The sequence below is a fragment of the Coregonus clupeaformis genome, chromosome 2, assembly GCF_020615455.1.
Source record: "Coregonus clupeaformis isolate EN_2021a chromosome 2, ASM2061545v1, whole genome shotgun sequence".
Lineage (NCBI taxonomy): Eukaryota > Metazoa > Chordata > Actinopteri > Salmoniformes > Salmonidae > Coregonus > Coregonus clupeaformis.
In genome coordinates, this window is record NC_059193.1 from 22071093 (window position 1) to 22091132 (window position 20040).

The 20040-nt window shown below is 48.3% G+C and overlaps 1 protein-coding gene across 1 annotated transcript in view; it reads right to left on the minus strand.

Moving 5' to 3' along the window:
* The window catches only part of LOC121578962 (A disintegrin and metalloproteinase with thrombospondin motifs 2), a 257078-nt gene that overhangs the window by 122684 nt on the left and 114354 nt on the right, over positions 1 to 20040 (minus strand). The window contains exon 3 of the mRNA XM_045226962.1: positions 159 to 330. Within this exon, the coding sequence (XP_045082897.1) occupies positions 159 to 330 (172 nt within the window). The remainder of the gene's footprint in view (positions 1 to 158; positions 331 to 20040) is intronic.

Consider the following 20040-nt stretch of genomic DNA (forward strand, 5'->3'; position numbering starts at 1 on the left):
TGGCTGAGAAATTATACCAGTCTGTCATTCCCACACATGAATGCACACATGAACACACAACCATGTACTGTGCGAACACAGGTTTGGAGTGCTAGTCTGTGGTGAAGTATGTCCTATGCCACATTGATAAGCAGGAAGTAGGTGAACCAATCACAGACCTCTAGAGTGGTAGCCTGCAGCGGGGCCGCTGACGGACATTTTCTTCAGGGAGGAGGAACGGTAGACGATGTGTTGACGCCCTCCTCCTCCCTCCTCCTCCCCCATCACTCCATCCCCCCTCTCCACCGGCTCGATGAAGAACTCCTCCTCTTCCGTCCTGATCATACCAGCCTGGGAGAGAAAGAGAGAGATGGAGAGAGAGGGCGAGAGAGAGATAGAGGAGGGAGGGAGAGAGAAAGAGAGAGGAGGGAGGGAGGGGGGAGGGAGGGAGGGAGGGGGAGAAAGAGAGAGAGAGAGGAGGGAGGGAGAGAGGACTCTCAGTTAGTCCATCTTAGTACAATGCATAATAATCATGACATAATAAGCATGGTCAGGGGCTTATCCACTCATCCACAAGTCATCCCTGTTTTTAAACTTTCCCCTGCAGCTAAATTCCTGTAACTGGCCAAATCCTCACTTCTCCTCTCCTGGGGGTTGTGGGGACCAGGGGATAGGGCACACTTCCAAGGACAGAAGAGAGAGAGAGAGTGACCTGGTATCAGAGCCACCCTGGGAGGAAATAAGCTTGTCCAGGACGGATCCTGCTCTTACATTCCCTGTCAGGTAATTCCCCCTTCCCCGCTCCCCACTCTGACACACACACAGAAAAAACAGGAGCTCGGAAAATTGCCCGTCACTCTCTCTAACTCCATCTGCCTGTTTAGACAACTGGTAATTACCACGGCAACCAACTGCCGAGGAGCGAAGCCATGGGGGAGAACTGAAGAGGAGGATTCTGGGGCTTTAGAGGGAAAATAAATAACAGAAAGGCATAAAAAAGAGAGAGACACAAACAGTCCTGCACCTGATCCGCTTACTGTAGACTTCCCTCCTCCTTCTGACAGGACGAAGAAGGGATGGTAAATGATCCTAACGCAGGAGTGTGAAGTTGGGGAGAGAGAAATTAGAGTCATTGTTGCTTGGCAAAGAGCTGGGGTAAGTTTTCAGTGAGTGTGCTGTTATTCCAATGCTTCATACCGAGAGCTGCACTGAAGCAGAACTAACTCAGAAACACCACACTACTCCACAGCTCGAAGGTCTGCTTTAGTGGTTCCTTTTGCAGCAATGTCTCACCTCTACTTTAACTCCTATTGACTCTTCTCTACAGTACAGTACAGTACACCTCTGGACTACATCTCTCTCCATACATCAGGGAGTTACTATAGGTCAGGGGTGTTCAAATCTTACCCTACGAGGTCCGGAGTATTGCTGGTTTTCTGTTCTACCTGATAATTAATTGCACCCACCTGGTGTCCCAGGTCTAAATCAGTCCCTGATTACAGGGGGAATTAAATAAAAAGCAGTGAACTGGCTCTGAGGTCCAAATTTTCTTTCAAATACCTATTGTTAGGATCCATGTCAGTGCAGAGTATTGTCAGTGAATCAGCAGTAATATTAGGATCCCCTTCAGTGGTGCCAGTCACTGTAGCTTAGTGTCTGCTCACTGACTTAGTGTCTTTGTGAGGGGTTCTCCCCTGAGCGCTCGCTCTCTCTCTCTCTCTCTCTCTCTCTCTCTCTCTCTCTCTCTCTCTCTCTCTCTCTCTCTCTCTCTCTCTCTCTCTCTCTCTCTCTCTCTCTCTCTCTCTCTCTCTCTCTCTCTCTCTCTCTCTCTCTCTCTCTCTCTCTCTCTCTCTCTCTCTCTCTCTCTCTCTCTCTCTCTCTCTCTCTCTCTCTCTCTCTCTCTCTCTCTCTCTCTCTCTCCACTCATCCCTCCGTTCTCTCTGAGCCGTGGTGCGGCATTCCGATCGGAGCTGATGGATCTGTGCTGGTGCATGGCTTCCCGCTCCGGAATACCAAGCAGACGGGAGAGGAGAGCCGTGTCAAAGAACAATATGACATGTGGGACTGGGAGACATGGTCAGATCGATCAGAGAGAGGGAGGAGGGAAAGAGAGAGGGAGGAGGGTGGGAGAGAGAGAACTGGACATCTCCAGTCTAAAAGAAGATAATAAAACATCAAAGGTCTCTATAGATACAGGAACAAGGAAACATGAAACAAGGAAGCAGGTATGGAAAAGTGGAGAATTATGGGAGTTTATTGGACAACTGTCTGGAATAGCTCTCTCTTCCATTCAATATCAGAGCATAAAGAATTATTAAGAATGACGGAAAATATGATTAAATATAACCATTTAAGGTTAGAAAACACTACTGGTAAAATCCCTTCCCTGATAGAGGATCTCCATCTCACACCAACTATTTATTACAGACACTTTATCACCCTTTATCAATGGAATGTATATGGACGCTACATAAAAATCAGAGGAACACTCATTATTACAAGTCTGATTCATCTAGACCAGGGAGGGGCAACTTTGATGGGAGTGGGGGCCACAAAAAAACGGAACTCATCATGAGGGGCCACAGTGTCTTATGGGTCTGCGTACCCACATCCATAACCCCCCTCGTGACAGCGAAGAGAAAAAATTTAAGTTTAAAGTTTGTTTCCTGCAATTCTAAACATTTTGCCATGGGGCAGAGAGAAGATTTTAAAATGTTATTCTCCATACCCTAGTCCTCCCATCAGCGTGAAACAGCAGGAACCGGGATTCATCAGACCAGGCAATGTTTTTCCAATTCTCCAGTGTCCAGTGTTTTCGTTCCTTAGCCCACTGCAAACGCAGTTTCTTGTTTTTTGCTGAAAGAATTGGAACTCTATAAGGTCGTCAGCTGCCATACCCCTTTTGTGTAAAGGTACAACAAGTTGTGCATTCTTTTATGGGTCTTTGGGCACCAATGTTGTACTGGACTGGCAGTTGACTAACTGTAGCCCGTCTGTTGCTCTGCACAATTCTTGTCAGCCTCCTTTGTCCTCTTTCATCAATTATCCGTGGTACATTGGTCTCGTGTAGCTCAGTTGGTAGAGCATGGCGTTTGCAACGCCAGGGTTGTGGGTTCGATTCCCATGGCGGGCCAGTATGAAAAATGTATGCACTCACTAACTGTAAGTCGCTCTGGATAAGAGCGTCTGCTAAATAAAATTTAATTAAAAATATATATATTTTCGACCACTGGCCAGCCGTTGGCTGGATGTCCTTTGGGTGGTGGACCATTCTTGATACACATAGAAACATGTTGACCGTGAAAAACCCAGCAGCGTTACAGTTCTTGACACACTCAAACCGGTGTGCCTGGCAGCTACTACCATACCCCGTTCAAAGGCACTTAAATATTTCATCTTGCCCATTCACCCTCTGAATGGCACACATACACAATCCATGTCTCAGTTGTCTCAAGGCTTAAAAATCCTTACTTAACCTGCCTCCTCCCCTTCATCTATACTGAAGTGGATTTAATACGTGACATCAATAAGGGATCATTATCTTTCACCTGGATTCTCCTGGTCAGTCTCTGTCGTGGAAAGAGCAGGTGTTCATAATGTTTTGAACACTCAGTGTATAAAGTCCTACTGTCAGTATTGTAGCCAGAGCTGAGTCTAAGTGTCCTGGTCAGGGGTAACAGTAGGGGGTGATATGGAGGATGCTGTGGTCGGGGATCAAAGTGATACCACCATACTTTACCATACCACACCCTCAGCTAGGATCTGTGGGACCAATATTTGGGTATATATCTGGTGATCTCTTCCCCCTTATTGGCGATTTACAATCACAGTGCTGTGAGAAGATACTCATGACATTCAAGCTCATTAATGAGAGAGAGAAATAGGGAGAGAGAGAAAGAGGGAGATAGAGAGACAGAAACAGATAGACAGAAAAAGATGGGGAAGGAGAGCGAGAGAGAGAAAGGGGGAGAGAGGGGAGAGAGGGGGGAGGGAGAGGGAGAGAGCATGCGAGAGAGGGGGAGAGAGGGGGAGGGGGGAAGAGGGAGAGAGGGGGAGGGAGAGGGAGAGAGCATGCGAGAGAGGGGGAGAGAGGGGGAGGGGGGAAGAGGGAGAGAGGGGGAGAGAGAGGGAGGGAGGGAGGGGGGAGAGAGGGGAAGAGAGAGACTGGAAGGAGGGGGAGAGAGGGGTAGAGAGGGGGGAGGGGAGGGGAAGAGAGGGGGCGAGAGAGGGGGAGGGAGGGGGAGGGAGAGGGAGAGATGGGGAGAGAGAGGGGGAGAGAGGGGGGAGGGAGGGGAGAGGGAGAGGAGGGAAAAGAGAGAGGGGCAAGAGAGGGGGAGGGAGAGGGGGAGGGAGGGGCAGGGATAGGGAGAGAGAGGGGGGTAGGAGAGAGAGCAGTAATTAATGTTAAGTATTAAAACAGATTAATTAAATTGTTTTAGTTGTAATTTCCAGCAGGGAGAGGAGATTGCCCAATTATGTAAATGTGGGATATGCTACAGGAGGATGAGGACTAGGCATAATAATAAAGCCTTTACTTATAACACATGGTAAACATTTATTATCAAACATAAACACAATCTCTCACACACACACACACACACACACACACACACACACACACACACACTCCAGGTCTACAGTACAGTGTGGTATTCTGTCCTTTGTTCCCTCTGCAGTTGTTCCTGTGCTGTCCTGTCCCGTGCTGTCCTGTGCTGTGCTGTACTGTCCTGTCCCATGCTGTCCTGTGCTGTCTTGTCCTGTGCTGTGCTGTCCTGTCTTATGCTGTCCAGTGCTGTCCTGTGCTCTGCTGTCCTGTGCTGTCCTGTGATGTCCTGTCCTGTGCTGTCCTGTACTGTGCTGTCCTGTGCTGTCCTGTGATGTCCTGTCCTGTGCTGTGCTGTCCTGTGCTGTGCTGTGCTGTCCTGTGCTGTCCTGTGCTGTCCTATCCTGTGCTGTCCTGTGCTGTCCTGTCCTGTCCTGTGCTGTCCTGTGCTGTCCTGTGCTGTCCTGTGCTGTCCTGTGCTGTCCTGTCCCGTGCTGTCCTGTGCTGTCCGGTCCCGTGCTGTCCTGTCCTGTGCTGTGCTGTGCTGTCCTGTCCTGTGCTGTGCTGTGCTGTCCTGTGCTGTCCTGTGATGTCCTGTCCCGTGCTGTACTGTCCTGTGCTGTACTGTCCTGTGCTGTCCTGTCATGTGCTGTCCAGTGCTGTCCTGTGATATCCTGTGCTGTCCTGTGCTGTGCTGTCCTGTGCTGTCCTGTGCTGTGCTGTGATGTCCTGTCCTGTGCTGTCCTGTGCTGTGCTGTGATGTCCTGTCCTGTCCTGTGCTGTGCTGTTCTGTGCTATCCCGTGCTGTCCTGTCCTGTGCTGTCCTGTCCTGTCCTGTCCTATACTGTCCTGTGCTGTGCTGTCCTGTCCTGTGCTGTCCTGTGCTGTCCTGTGCTGTGCTGTCCAGTGCTGTCCTGTGCTGTGCTGTCCTGTGATGTCCTGTCCTGTGCTGTCCTGTGCTGTCCTGTGCTGTGCTGTGCTGTGCTATCCTGTGCTATCCTGTGATGTCCTGTGCTGTCCTGTGCTGTGCTGTTCTGTACCGTGCTGTCCTGTCCTGTGATGTCCTGTCCCGTGCTGTCCTGTCCTGTCCTATCCTGTGCTGTCCTGTGCTATCCTGTGCTGTGCTGTCCTGTCCCGTGCTGTCCTGTCCTGTGATGTCCTGTCCCGTGCTGTCCTGTCCTATCCTGTACTCTGCTGTGCTATCCTGTGCTGTGCTGTCCTGTGCTGTCCTGTGCTGTGCTGTCCTGTCCTGTCCCGTGCTGTCCTGTACTGTGCTGTGCTGTGCTGTCCTGTGCTGTGCTGTCCAGTACTGTCCTGTGCTGTGCTGTCCTGTGCTGTCTTGTGAAGTCCTGTGCTGTCCTGTGCTGTGTTGTCCTCTGCTGTCCTGTGCTGTGCTGTCCTGTCCCGTGCTGTCCTGTCCTGTCCTATCCTGTCTGTCCTGTCCTGTCCTGTGCTGTCCTGTGCTGTGCTGTCATGTGATGTCCTGTGCTGTGCTGTCCAGTCCTGTCCAGTGCTGTCCTGTGCTGTGATGTCCTGTGCTGTCCTGTGCTGTGCTGTCCTGTGCTCTGCTGTCATGTGCTGTCCTGACCTATCCTGTCCTGTGCTGTCCTGTCCTGTGCTGTCCTGTGCTGTCTTGTATTGTCCTGTCCCGTGCTGTCCTGTGCTGTGCTGTCCTGTGCTGTGCTGTCCAGTGCTGTCCTGTGCTCTGCTGTCATGTGCTGTCCTGTCCTATCCTGTCCTGTGCTGTCCTGTCCTGTGCTGTCCTGTGCTGTCTTGTATTGTCCTGTCCCGTGCTGTCCTGTCCCGTGCTGTCCTGTGCTGTGCTGTCCTGTGCTGTGCTGTGCTGTCCAGTGCTGTCCTGTGCTGTGCTGTCCTGTGCTGTCCTGTGCTGTGCTGTCAGGTCTGGTGCTGGTGGCAGATGCCACTGTGATTTAGGCCCTGTGGGACTTAGTGATGCAACCCTGGCCCTGTCATCCTGTCCTGTTCATCACACAGAGTGCCACCGACGCTCCAGGACATACACAGGAGCTCACGTACGCACATACACACACTCATATATGGACACACACACACACATATGGACACACACACAGACATACATACACACACACAAACAATGTGGCAGTGCCTCCTGTTCAAACACTTACAAGCTACATTCTGTATGGACCTCATTACCAAATGGACCATTTAACCTAGTTGCCTCACTCACTGACTCTACTGTAGCTGGAGGCTGTATGCCACTGAGCAGACATCAGTCTACAAACCCCTGCCCAACCCTAGAAAAATATATGGAACCCCCTTGTGACCTCCAAGAAACCTCTAGGAATAAGTCCTCAAGTACACACAATGGCCTACTACTACTAAACATTAGTGCTGTGTCTTCCTCTCTCTGACCCTCGGCAGCTCAACCAGCGCATGGAGACTCCTTCTCCATTACTACCCCTCCCTTCCTCCTCCTCTTCTCACCTCCTCGCTTCTCCCTCCTTAGTTCTCCTCTGTCACCATCTCCCTGTCTCCCTCCATCTTCATCCTCCTCTCCCTCTGGCCCTGGTCAAAATAAGTGCACTATATAGGGAATAAGGTCCCATTTGGGATGCAGCCCTTCATTATGTTGTTTCCAGGTGCAGAGGAAAGACTGCTAATGTTCCTTAGATAAATATCCTGAGGTTAGCTTTTAAGAATATCGGATATAGCCTCTTTAGCGCGACTCCCAGGGCAGAGCTGTTTTCCTCCAGGGTGTGTTGAGGGAGCACAGTGTTAGTGAGACAGTACTCAGGGAAGACAGGCTCCTTGGGATGAACAGGCAATTTAGGATGTTTGAAAAGGTCCTGAGAACGTCGATTTATGCCTTCCTCAGCATTCACAAAAAATATATAGAAAAACAATTGCCCAGCACTGGGCGTGAACTCATGATGCTCGGAGCCAGAGCGCACTGCATTAACCACTGCACTAGGGCAGTTCACAATGCTCTAGCAAGCAGTGAGAATACTGTGAATATTGATGACACCTGATGGTAATAGTGTGTCGGTTTTAATTATTTCGTTTTAAGCCTTCCCCAAACCATAGCCCTAACCTTAACCACTCTGAAAACATTTAACCTTTGAGTTGTTTCTGTTTTAACCCTGTAACCAAGCGGAATTAACCCTGTAACCACGCAGAATGAATGCGACAAAAATAGACGTTCATCCATAATACGTAAGATCTTATTGGGGATGAAATCACACCCTCCCTCCCTCCCGCCCGCCCGCCCGCCCTACCTACCTACCTACCTACCTACCTACCTACCTACCTACCTACCTACCTACCTCGCTCAGTCTATAGGTGTTATGAATCAGAAAGAGAGCGAGAAAGAGACAATACAAGCAATATGAAATATGAGACCGGAAGGAGAAGGATATTGTGGAGTAATTGATAAGGATAGAGAGATATTTTTTTAACTGTGAGGCATACTGTAAAGAGATGTTGATGTAGGCCCATGTGAAACAGACTAAGGAAATAGAGATTATTATATACAAACTGGGGTGGCAGAGAAAGAGAGGTAGAGAAAGAGAGAGGTAGAGAAAGAGAGAGGTAGAGAAAGAGAGAGGTAGCGAAAGAGAGAGGTAGAGAAAGAGAGTAATGTAGATGTAAGAGGAGGAAAGAGGAGAGAGAGCGAGAGAAAGATGGAAGGTAAAAATGGAAGGTAGTCAGCACATCTGGAATGTGACTCCGTCCTCCTCCTCTGCACCTTCCTCTAGTGTTCTACAGGCATTCTACTAGCGTTCTGCCAGGTGTTCTACTAGCATTCTGCCAGCGTTCTACTAGCGTTCTGCCAGCGTTCTACTAGCCTTCTACCAGCGTTCTACTAGCCTTCTGCCAGCGTTCTACTAGCGTTCTGCCAGCATTCTACTAGCGTTCTGCCAGCGTTCTACTAGCGTTCTGCCAGGTGTTCTACTAGCATTCTGCCAGGTGTTCTACTAGTGTTCTGCCAGCGTGCTACTAGCGTTCTGCCAGGTGTTCTACTAGTGTTCTGCCAGCGTTCTACTAGCGTTCTGCCAGCGTTCTACTAGGTGCTCTACTAGTGTTCTCCAGGTGTTCTACTAGCGTTCTGCCAGCGTTCTACTAGCATTCTGCCAGCGTTCTACTAGTGTTCTCCAGGCGTTCTGCCAGCGTTCTACTAGCGTTCTGCCAGCGTTCTGCCAGCGTTCTTTTTACTGGCGTTCTGCCAGCGTTCTACTAGCATTCTGCCAGCGTTCTACTAGCGTTCTGCCAGCGTTCTACTAGCGTTCTGCCAGCGTTCTACTTGCGTTCTGCCAGCGTTCTACTAGGTGCTCTACTAGTGTTCTCCAGGTTCTCTACTAGTGTTCTCCAGGTGTTCTACTAGCGTTCTGCCAGCGTTCCGGCCAGCCAGATGTTCTCCTGGCCCAGTGGACATGGAGGAGTCACGATGTGTGTGTATGTGTGTGTGTGTGCATGGTTGGGTTGAGTATTTCTCTGATCTAATGCTCCTGTCTTTCCTTTCCTATCTGCAGTGATTTTAGGACAGTTTTCTACTGTTTTTACACCTCTTTTTCTGTCCCTCTCTTTTTTTACAGTCCTACTGTTCTGTACAGTCCTACTGTTCTGCACACTCCTACTGTTCTGCACAGTCCTACTGTTCTGTACAATCCTACTGTTTTGCTCAGTTCTACTGTTCTGTACAGTTCTACTGTTCTGTACAGTCCTACTCTTCTGCACAGTCCTGTGGAAAGTCCTCAGTTGATCCCAGTTGACAATGCTGGCTTCAGTCTGACAGAGCAAATAGGTCTGCAGAGGTAGTCTAGCGCTGACTACTCCCAAGACGCAAGGGGTTGAGGTGGATGGAGGGAAGGAGGAGGGATACTGTAGTGACAGAAATAGAGACCCGGATAGGAAGGAGGCGATGAGAGATAGGAAAAATGAAAGAGAAAGTGAGAGACACATTCACGAGGTGAAAATACAGAACACAAGAACAAACAACCATTTCTGACATGGACTATATTCCTGCAGGCAGTACCCTGTACTCACGTACTGTGAGAATAAACCGCTCTGTGTGACAACCCACAGGAGACTGCATGATGAGCCTGGGAGTAATATCAATGGAATATAAAGTATCTGATTACAATAACAAGAGTCTTTTACTATGAGCATATACTGAAAGGTGACAATGCAGGAGAATGGTATATAAACATATGTACAGTTAAAGTCGGAAGTTTACATACACCTTAGTCAAATACATTTAAACTCAGTTTTTCACAATTCCTGACATTTAATCCTAGTAAAAATTCCCTGTTTTAGGTCAGTTAGGATCACCACTTTATTTTAAGAATGTGAAATGTCAGAATAATAGTAGAGAGAATGATTTATTTCAGCTTTTATTTCTTTCATCACATTCCCATTGGGTCAGAAGTTTACATATTAGTATTTGGTAGCGTTGCCTTTAAATTGTTTAACTTGGGTCAAAGGTGTCGGGTAGCCTTCCACAGGCTTCCCACAATAAGTTGGGTGAATTTTGGCCCATTCCTCCTGACAGAGCTGGTGTAACTGAGTCAGGTTTGTAGGCCTCCTTGCTCGCACACACTTTTTCAGTTCTGCACACACATTTTCTATAGGATTGAGGTCAGGGCTTTGTGATGGCCACTCCAATACCTTGACTTTGTTGTCCTTAAGCCATTTTGCCACAACTTTGGAAGTATGCTTGGGGTCATTGTCCATTTGGAAGACCCATTTGCGAACAAGCTTTAACTTCCTGACTGATTTCTTGAGATGTTACTTCAATATATCCACATAATTTTCCTTCCTCATGATGCCATCTATTTTGTGAAGTGCACCAGTCTCTCCTGCAGCAAAGCACCCCCACTGCATGATGATGCCACCCCGTGCTTCACGGTTGGGTTGGTAGTCTTTGCTTGCAAGCATCCCCCTTTTTCTTCCAAATGTAACGATGGTCATTTTGGCTAAACAGTTATATTTTTGTTCATCAGACCAGAGGACATTTCTCCAAAAAGTACGATATTTGTCCCCATGTGCAGTTGCAAACCGTAGTCTGGCTTTTTTATGGCGGTTTTGGAGCAGTCGCTTCTTCCTTGCTGAGCGGCCTTTCAGGTTATGTCGATATAGGACTCGTTTGAACGTGGTACCTTCAGGCGTTTGGAAATTGCTCCCAAGGATGAACCAGACTTGGCTGATTTCTTTAGATTTTCCCATGATGTCAAGCAAAGAGGCACCGAGTTTGAAGGTAGGCCTTGAAATACATCCACAGGACTCAAATGATGTCAATTAGCCTATCAGAAGCTTCTAAAGCCATGACATCATTTTCTGGAATTTTCCAAGCTGTTTAAAGGCACAGTCAACTTAGTGTATGTAAACTTCTGACCCACTGGAATTGTGATACAGTGAATTATAAGTGAAATAATCTGTCTGTACTTGTGTCATGCACAAAGTAGATGTCCTAACTGACTTGCCAAAACTATAGTTTGTTAACAAGACATTTGTGGAGTGGTTGAAAAACTAGTTTTAATGTCTCCAACCTAAGTGTATGTAAACTTCCGACTTCAACTGTATATCGAATAGAGAAGCTAGCTCCAGTAGGTGTAAAACAGCAGGTATGGTATTATCCTGTACAGTCACAGTGGCTCCTTTATCTACAATATTGTGAGATAGACACTGTGTGTGTCCCAAATGGCACCCTGCTCCATATAGTGCACTACTTTTAACCAGAGACCTATTAACCTATGAGCCATGTGGGACACCCACAGTGTCTCCGGGTTGTCAGAGCGAAGGCAAAGTTAATATCATGTAATGCAGTAACTTTTCATTAGAGACAGGCTGAGGGAGGTGAGGGGTGCCATTTTCTACAGGCTCTGGATAGAACAGGGGTTCTATAGGTGCATGGAGGTATAAGAGGGTTTCTATAGGTGCATGGAGGTAGAACAGGGTTTCTATAGGTGCATGGAGGTATAACTGGGTTTCTATAGGTGCATGGCTGTAGAACAGGGTTTCTATAGGTGCATGGAGGTAGAACAGGGTTTCTATAGGTGCATGGAGGTAGAACTGGGTTTCTATAGGTGCATGGCTGTAGAACAGGGTTTCTATAGGTGCATGGAGGTAGAACAGGGTTTCTATAGGTGCATGAAGGTAGAACTGGGTTTCTATAGGTACGTGGCGGTAGAACAGGGTTTCTATAGGTGCATGGAGGTAGAAGAGGGTTTCTATAGGTGCATGGAGGTAGAACAGGGTTGCTATAGGTGCATGGGGGTAGAACAGGGTTTCTATAGGTGCATGGAGGTAGAAGAGGGTTTCTATAGGTGCGTGGAGGTAGAACAGGGTTTCTATAGGTGCATGGAGGTAGAACAGGGTTTCTATAGGTGCATGGAGGTAGAAGAGGGTTTCTATATGTGCATGGAGGTAAAACATGGTTTCTATAGGTGCATGGACTGCACACACTGTATATATATTTTCTGTTGTATTTTTGACATTATGTTTTGTTTTACCCCATATGTAACTCGGTGTTGTTTTTATCGCACTGCTTTGCTTTATCTTGGCCAGGTCGCAGTTGTAAATGAGAACTTGTTCTCAACTGGCTTACCTGGTTAAATAAAGGTGAAAAAACGGAGGTAGAAGAGGGTTTCTATAGGTGCGTGGAGGTAGAACAGTGTTTCTATAGGTGCATGGAGGTAGAACAGGGATTCTATATGTGCATGGAGGTACATGAGGAGAGTGTGTGTGTGCGTGCGTTCGCGTATGTGTCTGTATGTGTGTGTGAGCAACAGTGTTGCATCGGTACAGTAACTCCCTGTGCTCACTGACAGCCTTGTAACTGCTCAATGGAGTCTGGTTAGTGATTATGATTATCGCTACGTATCCTCTGTGTGCTCCGAGCTGTATCCTTATCTCCTATCCTTATCTCCTATCCCGTATCGCCTATCCCCTATCCCCAATCTCCATCTCCAATCCCTAATCTCCTATCTCCATATCGCCTATCTCCATATCCTATCCCTATCCCCTATCCCTATCACCTATCTCTGCTAACACACCATGCCCAACTCGGAATACTGACTGGCCGGGGAGGAGATTAATCAATCCCTCTTACACCGGACGCACCCGGCCACCATTGATCTGTGTGTTTGTGTGTGTGTTGACGAATGACCTCGATTAGCTGTGACTGACTGTTCAGTGATTTCAATTGAAGTGTGGTGGAAAGGCAGTTCCCTGAACAGTGATGTCGAAAACAGACAGTGATTAATACTGCAGCACTCTAATGAATTAAAAACCAATCACTGCTCTCAGATCAGCTGCATGGAAGGGAGGATCCCAAAGCCTGTTTGTGTGTGTTTTCTTTGGTGCTCATACAATTGGTGAGCCTGAGAACTCTGGGTAAAAAGAGTACACAACTAGAATGCTCTCTCTCTCTGTCACACTGACAGACTGACTTTCACACAGACGACACCCCCCCCACCATCCTCATCCTTATCTTTACTCTATCTATCTACACATCAATTAGGCATACCTGTAACCTAGCAACAGAGCGGAACCAAGACCCTCCCCCACCTGCTCCCTCAGTTGACAGCCAGAGCTAACAGATATTTAGATTGTCGCGGTGATGGACCAACAACCAATCAGAGGAATTGAGAAAGGGAGTTGTGATGATGCCCTTTGCTCCCCTGATACAGACAGGGAACAGAAATGCACAGACACACTCACACATGCACGCATACAAACACACACAGACATCCCACCCTTGAAGCCGCAAGATGACAAGATCATGTTCACTTGCCTGTTAATTTTATAACAACTGGGGGAAGGCTACCTGTAGCAGAACCACACACACACATTGAGAGGGCTGAGTATGACCATGATATCTGATCCTGTAGTATCATCTCCTCTGACATGCTGGAGTATGTCTAGAAGAAGAGAGTTAGAGGACTTGAATAACACTATAACCGTTCATCATCACCACCTCCCTCCAACTGGGAAAACATCCCCCTCTATCCCTTCTCTTCTCCTCTCTTCTCTCCCCCTCTCTTCTCCTCTGTGATAACTAGCAACACTCCTCCTTTCCTGTGTACGGTTCTGACAAACAGAGTGAAAAACTAACAGACAACTAGTCAAAGCTCAAACCAAGTTTATTCACCCAATGGGTCTAACAGCTGAAAAGACAAAGACATGTTTCCATCAGCACAAGTATTTATACTCTCCTATTAGGCTGAGTCTCCTCCTTGCACATTTAGACAGCCAATACATCTTTGTTGCTAGTCAGGAAGTTAAGTGATGTGTGTAATAAAACGGTTCCTTCTCCCTTCATCTGAACTGACCTGACCTCGGCCAACATTCCTCACTAATCCACAGCTATCCAACCTTATCAACCAAGTGATTGCCTTTTCCCTCACTTAGTAACTTTCCAGACCCATACTTCTTATCCAACCTCCATTGACCCCACCTTATACATTTCTCATACATGTAACCATTAACTTCTAGTATAGTAAGTATTTCAAACTACAATCCAACACCTCTATCCATCTCTCTTTGTCTCTCCATATGGGAGTGTGTGAGGGAGTAGCATACTGCCATGTGTCTCTGCTGTGCTTTTATGGCACCAGGACCTGTTCTCTCTCTCTCTCTCTCTCTCTCTCTCTCTCTCTCTCTCTCTCTCTCTCTCTCTCTCTCTCTCTCTCTCTCTCTCTCTCTCTCTCTCTCTCTCTCTCTCTCTCTCTCTCTCTCTCTCTCTCTCTCTCTCTCTCTCTCTCTCTCTCTCTCTCTCTCTCTCTCCTCTCTCTCTCTCTCTCTCTCTCTCTCTCTCTCTCTCTCTCTCTCTCTCTCTCTCTCTCTCTCTCTCTCTCTCTCTCTCTCTCTCTCTCTCTCTCTCTCTCTCTCTCTCTCTCTCTCTCTCTCTCTCTCTCTCTCTCTCTCTCTCTCTCTCTCTCTCTCTCTCTCTCTCTCTCTCTCTCTCTCTCTCTCCTCTCCTCCGAGGCCTATGATCTCTAGATGAGAGGAATGCTGACTTCTGCCTCCACCTCACTCATCTGTTTATTTTACCTCTCTCCTTCCCCCTCGCCCTCTCCCTCTTGTGTTTTCATATTCAGTATCTCAGTTTTCACTAGAACCTGTCAAAACATGGCAGAATTGAAGAGGATTGTGGAGGGAGGCAAACAGGACCTGGTATACCTTGGAATTGTAAGATGTTTCTCTACCTATCTCTTTTCACAGCTTCTGAAGAGGAAGATCAAAGTGGGTAAATTAGAGAATAAATGAGTCTCTGGGTGGAAAGGGGGAGTTGAGAGAAAGAGAAGAGAGGAGATAAGGAAACATATTTTCTGTCTACACCAATATACACGTCTGCCACTATAAATACGCCATTTTACACCGGGCCCTGAATTCATGACAATATGGAAATTTGATACAAGGTTCTTAATGAATGAAAGCTGGAGTGCAGAGTAGACCACTCAACACCAGACTTCACAGTACCCACCAAGACCTCACTTCACCTGTTATAATGTCCTTACTGAAACCTAGCATTGAAAGGAAAGCCCTGGTATTACAGGTTACTGCCAAGACATTAGATTCATCCAATAATAAGGGATGGAATCCGGGCTACTGTCCCCTCTTCCCAGAACAAGAGAGTGTCAGTGATGGTGGGGTTGGGATAGGAGAGGAGAGGAGAGGAGGAGAGGTCAGGAGGAGAGGAGAGGTGAGGTGAGGAAAGGAGAGGGATTGGAGAGACAATGGGAGTGTCGGTCGGTGCGCTGAGGGCTGAGAAACAGAGAGCTTCTTTGTTCCCTTCTCTCATCCCCACTCTGTGGAAGGAGATGACAGCACTGGGATATTGTAGTGTGTATGTGTCTGTGGTAGTGTATGTCTACTGTGGTAGTGGGTGAGTCAGAGAGTGGAGGATCTACTGTGGTAGTGGGTGAGTCAGATAGTGGAGGATCTACTGTGGTAGTGGGTGAGTCAGAGAGTGGAGGATCTACTGTGGTAGTGGGTGAGTCAGATAGTGGATGATCTACTGTGGTAGTGGGTGAGTCAGAGAGTGGAGAGTGTTTGGTAGACAAGAGAGAGAAGAGTGAGCTTGGACTATGTGTGTGTGCAACTTGATGTGGTGCAAGTGGATGTTTGCAGGTGCGTGCCATGTATATCCATGCGTGTGTGTGTGTGCATCTCTGTGTGTGTGTGTGTGTGTGCCTCAGGACAGAGCTAGTCTCTCATTACTATCTGATTCCTGCAGTGCAGCACTAATGAGGAGCCTCACCATCACCAAGGTAATCAATGTCAACCCTGGGCCAGGCCACAACACACTGCACACCCAGCTCACACTGCAGCATGTCTACATGTGGTGTGTGTGTGAGAGCGAGAGATAGAAAGACTATGTGTGTGTGTGTGTGTGGTGGGAGTGTGTCAGGGAGGGCTCAGTGGGAGTGAGGGTCAGGAAAAGAGAGAGAGAAAACTGGCAAATAAATAGATAACTTGGCAGAGAGAGAAATTGGCAGAGAGAAAAAGAGAGAGAGAGAGCGAGAGAGAGTGAGAGGGAGATCAAGAGAGAGAGCGCAAGAAGCCACATGGCTAAACAGAGTAAGGTTGGGCCAGTCAGGGGAAGGAAGGGAGTGCGATGCCATGTTATGCTTTCCCTCCCCTACTCTACCAATCCTCCAAGTGACAACACTAAACACCAGAGAGACCGAGAGAGAGACAGAGAGAGAGAGGGGAGAGAGAGTGAGAGAAGGAGTGATGGAGGGAGAGTGTAATTAAATGAAAAGAGCAATACTTAGCTCCTTAGTCCCCTAGCTCCCTCAAGGCCAGCCTTATAGAGATACAGCCAGCTAATGCCATAGCAACAGGAGATAGACAGAGAGAGGGGGAGGGAGGAGAGAGGGAAGGAGGAAGGGAGGGAAGAAGGGAAAGAAAGGTGTGTTAGAGAGAGAAGAGGGTGTGAGGAGAGTAAAGGATGTACACAGCCAAAGACAGAGACATACAAAGAGGTAGGGGAAGAAGGAGAGAAAAGGAGAGCAACAAAAAGTTCATAATCACACAGATATGATGATAAGAGAGGGAACGAGAGGCGGAGGACAGGGAGGAGTGGTGGAGTGGATGAAAGAGGGAAAACAGAAGTGGAAACACAAAACCAGAAGTAGAGTAAAGGCCAAGTCATCCTCCTCCTCTCCTCTTCATCTTCCCCTCCTCTTCCTCGCCTCATCTCCTCTTCCTCTCCATTTCCTCCTCCTCCTCCTCCCCTCCTCCTCCTCCCCTCCCTCTCCTCCTCCTCTTCCCCTCCTCTCTAACCTCCACCAGGGCAGATGTACCTGTGTTTATCATTGGTCTTCACACATTATCCACCCTGAATAATTAATGAGCTCTGTATCAATAATTCAACATTAATTAGCTCACCATCACCAGCCACAATAGAATTCTGTCCAGAAACTAAGAGCTCTGAACTTCTGGATGTTACCCTTTTGATAATTCTCTTCTCCACCCTATATCACCAATCCCTCTCTCCCTCTCTTCTCTCACTTCTCTCCCTTCCATATCTCTTAATTTAAATGTGAAATCGTTCGCAGGTTAAGTGCAGGGCTGGGACTCTTAAAGCAGCAGTTTCATTGGTCCTCCCCAGATACTGCCAGGTACACACACATACACATGCACAAGCACACAAACACAAACACACACTAACAGTGCCATGGGTGTCTCGTATAAATATATTAGGGACCGGGGCCGAAGCCACTATAAAATATTGTGTGTGTGTGTGTCTGGGTGTGTGCGTGTGCACTGGCCTCCAGCCCAAATACATGTGTGCTCCAATAAGACTCACTGCTGGATCAATTGGGCTCAGACTACGCCTCGGTTGATAGGCTGGGCCTTTTGTTCACTGCATCGATTCCTCCGTGTGTGTGTGTGTGTGTGTGTGTGTGTGTGTGTATGTGTGTGTGTCTGTGTGTTAGTGTTTGTATGAAAGAAGAGAGAGGGAGAGAGAAAGCAAGAGGGAGAGAGAGAGAATTACAACCCAATATTTATGTTTATTTAGTTTCCCAATTGAACATGATTATAACACTGTACATTTACATTTTACATTTACGTCATTTAGCAGACGCTCTTATCCAGAGCGAATTACAAATTGGTGCATTCACCTTATAGCCAGTGGGATAACCACTTTACAAGTTTTTTTTTTGGGGGGGGGGTAGAAGGATTACTTTATCCTATCCCAGGTATTCCTTAAAGAGGTGGGGTTTCAAGTGTCTCCGGAAAGTGGTGGTGACTCCGCTGTCCTGGCGTCGTGAGGGAGCTTGTTCCACCATTGGGGTGCCAGAGCAGCGAACAGTTTTGACTGGGCTGAGCGGGAACTGTGCTTCCGCAGAGGTAGGGGGGCCAGCAGGCCAGAGGTGGATGTACGCAATGCCCTCGTTTGGGTGTAGGGACTGATGAGAGCCTGAAGGTACGGAGGTGCCGTTCCCCTCACAGCTCCGTAGGCAAGCACCATGGTCTTGTAGCAGATGCGAGCTTCAACTGGAAGCCAATGGAGTGTGCGGAGGAGCGGGGTGACGTGAGAGAACTTGGGAAGGTTGAACACCAGACGGGCTGCGGCATTCTGGATGAGTTGTAGGGGTTTAATGGCACAGGCAGGGAGCCCAGCCAACAGCGAGTTGCAGTAATCCAGACGGGAGATGACAAGTGCCTGGATTAGGACCTGTGCCGCTTCCTGTGTAAGGCAGGGTCATACTCTCCGAATGTTGTAGAGCATGAACCTACAGGATCGGGTCACCGCCTTGATGTTAGCGGAGAATGACAGGGTGTTGTCCAGGGTCACGCCAAGGCTCTTCGCACTCTGGGAGGAGGACACAACAGAGTTGTCAACCGTGATGGCGAGATCATGGAACGGGCAGTCCTTCCCCGGGAGGAAGAGCAGCTCCGTCTTGCCGAGGTTCAGCTTGAGGTGGTGATCCATCATCCACACTGATATGTCTGCCAGACATGCAGAGATGCGATTTGCCACCTGGTTATCAGAAGGGGGAAAGGAGAAGATTAGTTGTGTGTCGTCTGCGTAGCAATGATAGGAGAGGCCATGTGAGGATATGACAGAGCCAAGTGACTTGGTGTATAGCGAGAATAGGAGAGGGCCTAGAACTGAGCCCTGGGGGACACCAGTGGTGAGAGCACGTGGTGCGGAGACAGATTCTCGCCACGCCACTTGGTAGGAGCGACCGGTCAGGTAGGACGCAATCCAAGAGTGAGCCGCGCCGGAGATGCCCAGCTCGGAGAGGGTGGAGAGGAGGATCTGATGGTTCACAGTATCAAAGGCAGCAGACAGGTCTAGAAGGACAAGAGCAGAGGAGAGAGAGTTAGCTTTAGCAGTGCAGAGAGCCTCCGTGACACAGAGAAGAGCAGTCTCAGTTGAATGACCAGTCTTGAAACCTGACTGGTTTGGATCAAGAAGGTCATTCTGAGAGAGATAGCAAGAGAGTTGGCTAAAGACGGCACGCTCAAGAGTTTTTGGAGAGAAAAGAAAGAAGGGATACTGGTCTGTGGTTGTTGACATCAGAGGGATCGAGTGTTGGTTTTTTGAGAAGGGGTGCAACTCTCACTCTCTTGAAGACGGAAGGGACATAGCCAGCGGTCAAGGATGAGTTGATGAGCGAGGTGAGGTAAGGGAGAAGGTCACCGGAGATGGTCTGGAGAAGAGAGGAGGGGATAGGGTCAAGCGGGCAGGTTGTTGGGCGGCCGGCCGTCACAAGTCGCAAGATTTTATCTGGAGAGAGAGGGGAGAAAGAAGTCAAAGCATAGGGTAGGGCAGTGTGAGCAGGGCCATCAGTGTCATTTGACTTAACAAACGAGGATCGGATGTCGTCAACCTTCTTTTCAAAATGGTTGACGAAGTCATCCACAGAGAGGGAGGAGGGGGGGAGGATTCAGCAGGGAGGAGAAGGTGGCAAAGAGCTTCCTAGGGTTAGAGGCAGATGCTTGGAATTTAGAGTGGTAGAAAGTGGCTTTAGCAGCAGAAACAGATGAAGAAAATGTAGAGAGGAGGGAGTGAAAAGATGCCAGGTCCGCAGGGAGTCTAGTTTTCCTCCATTTCCGCTCGGCTGCCCGGAGCCCTGTTCTGTGAGCTCGCAATGAGTCATCAAGCCACGGAGCAGGAGGGGAGGACCGAGCCGGCCGGGAGGATAGGGGACATAGAGAGTCAAAGGATGCAGAAAGGGAGGAGAGGAGGTTTGATGAGGCAGAATCAGGAGATTGGAGGGAGAAGGATTGAGCAGAGGGAAGAGATGATAGGATGGAAGAGGAGAGAGTAGCGGGAGAGAGAGCGAAGGTTGCGACGGCGCATTACCATCTGAGTAGGGGCAGAGTGAGTAGTGTTGGAGGAGAGTGAGAGAGAAAAGGATACAAAGTAGTGGTCGGAGACATGGAGGGGAGTTGCAGTGAGATTAGTAGAAGAACAGCATCTAGTAAAGATGAGGTCAAGCGTATTGCCTGCCTTGTGAGTAGGGGGGGACGGTGAGAGGGTAAGGTCAAAAGAGGAGAGGAGTGGAAAGAAGGAG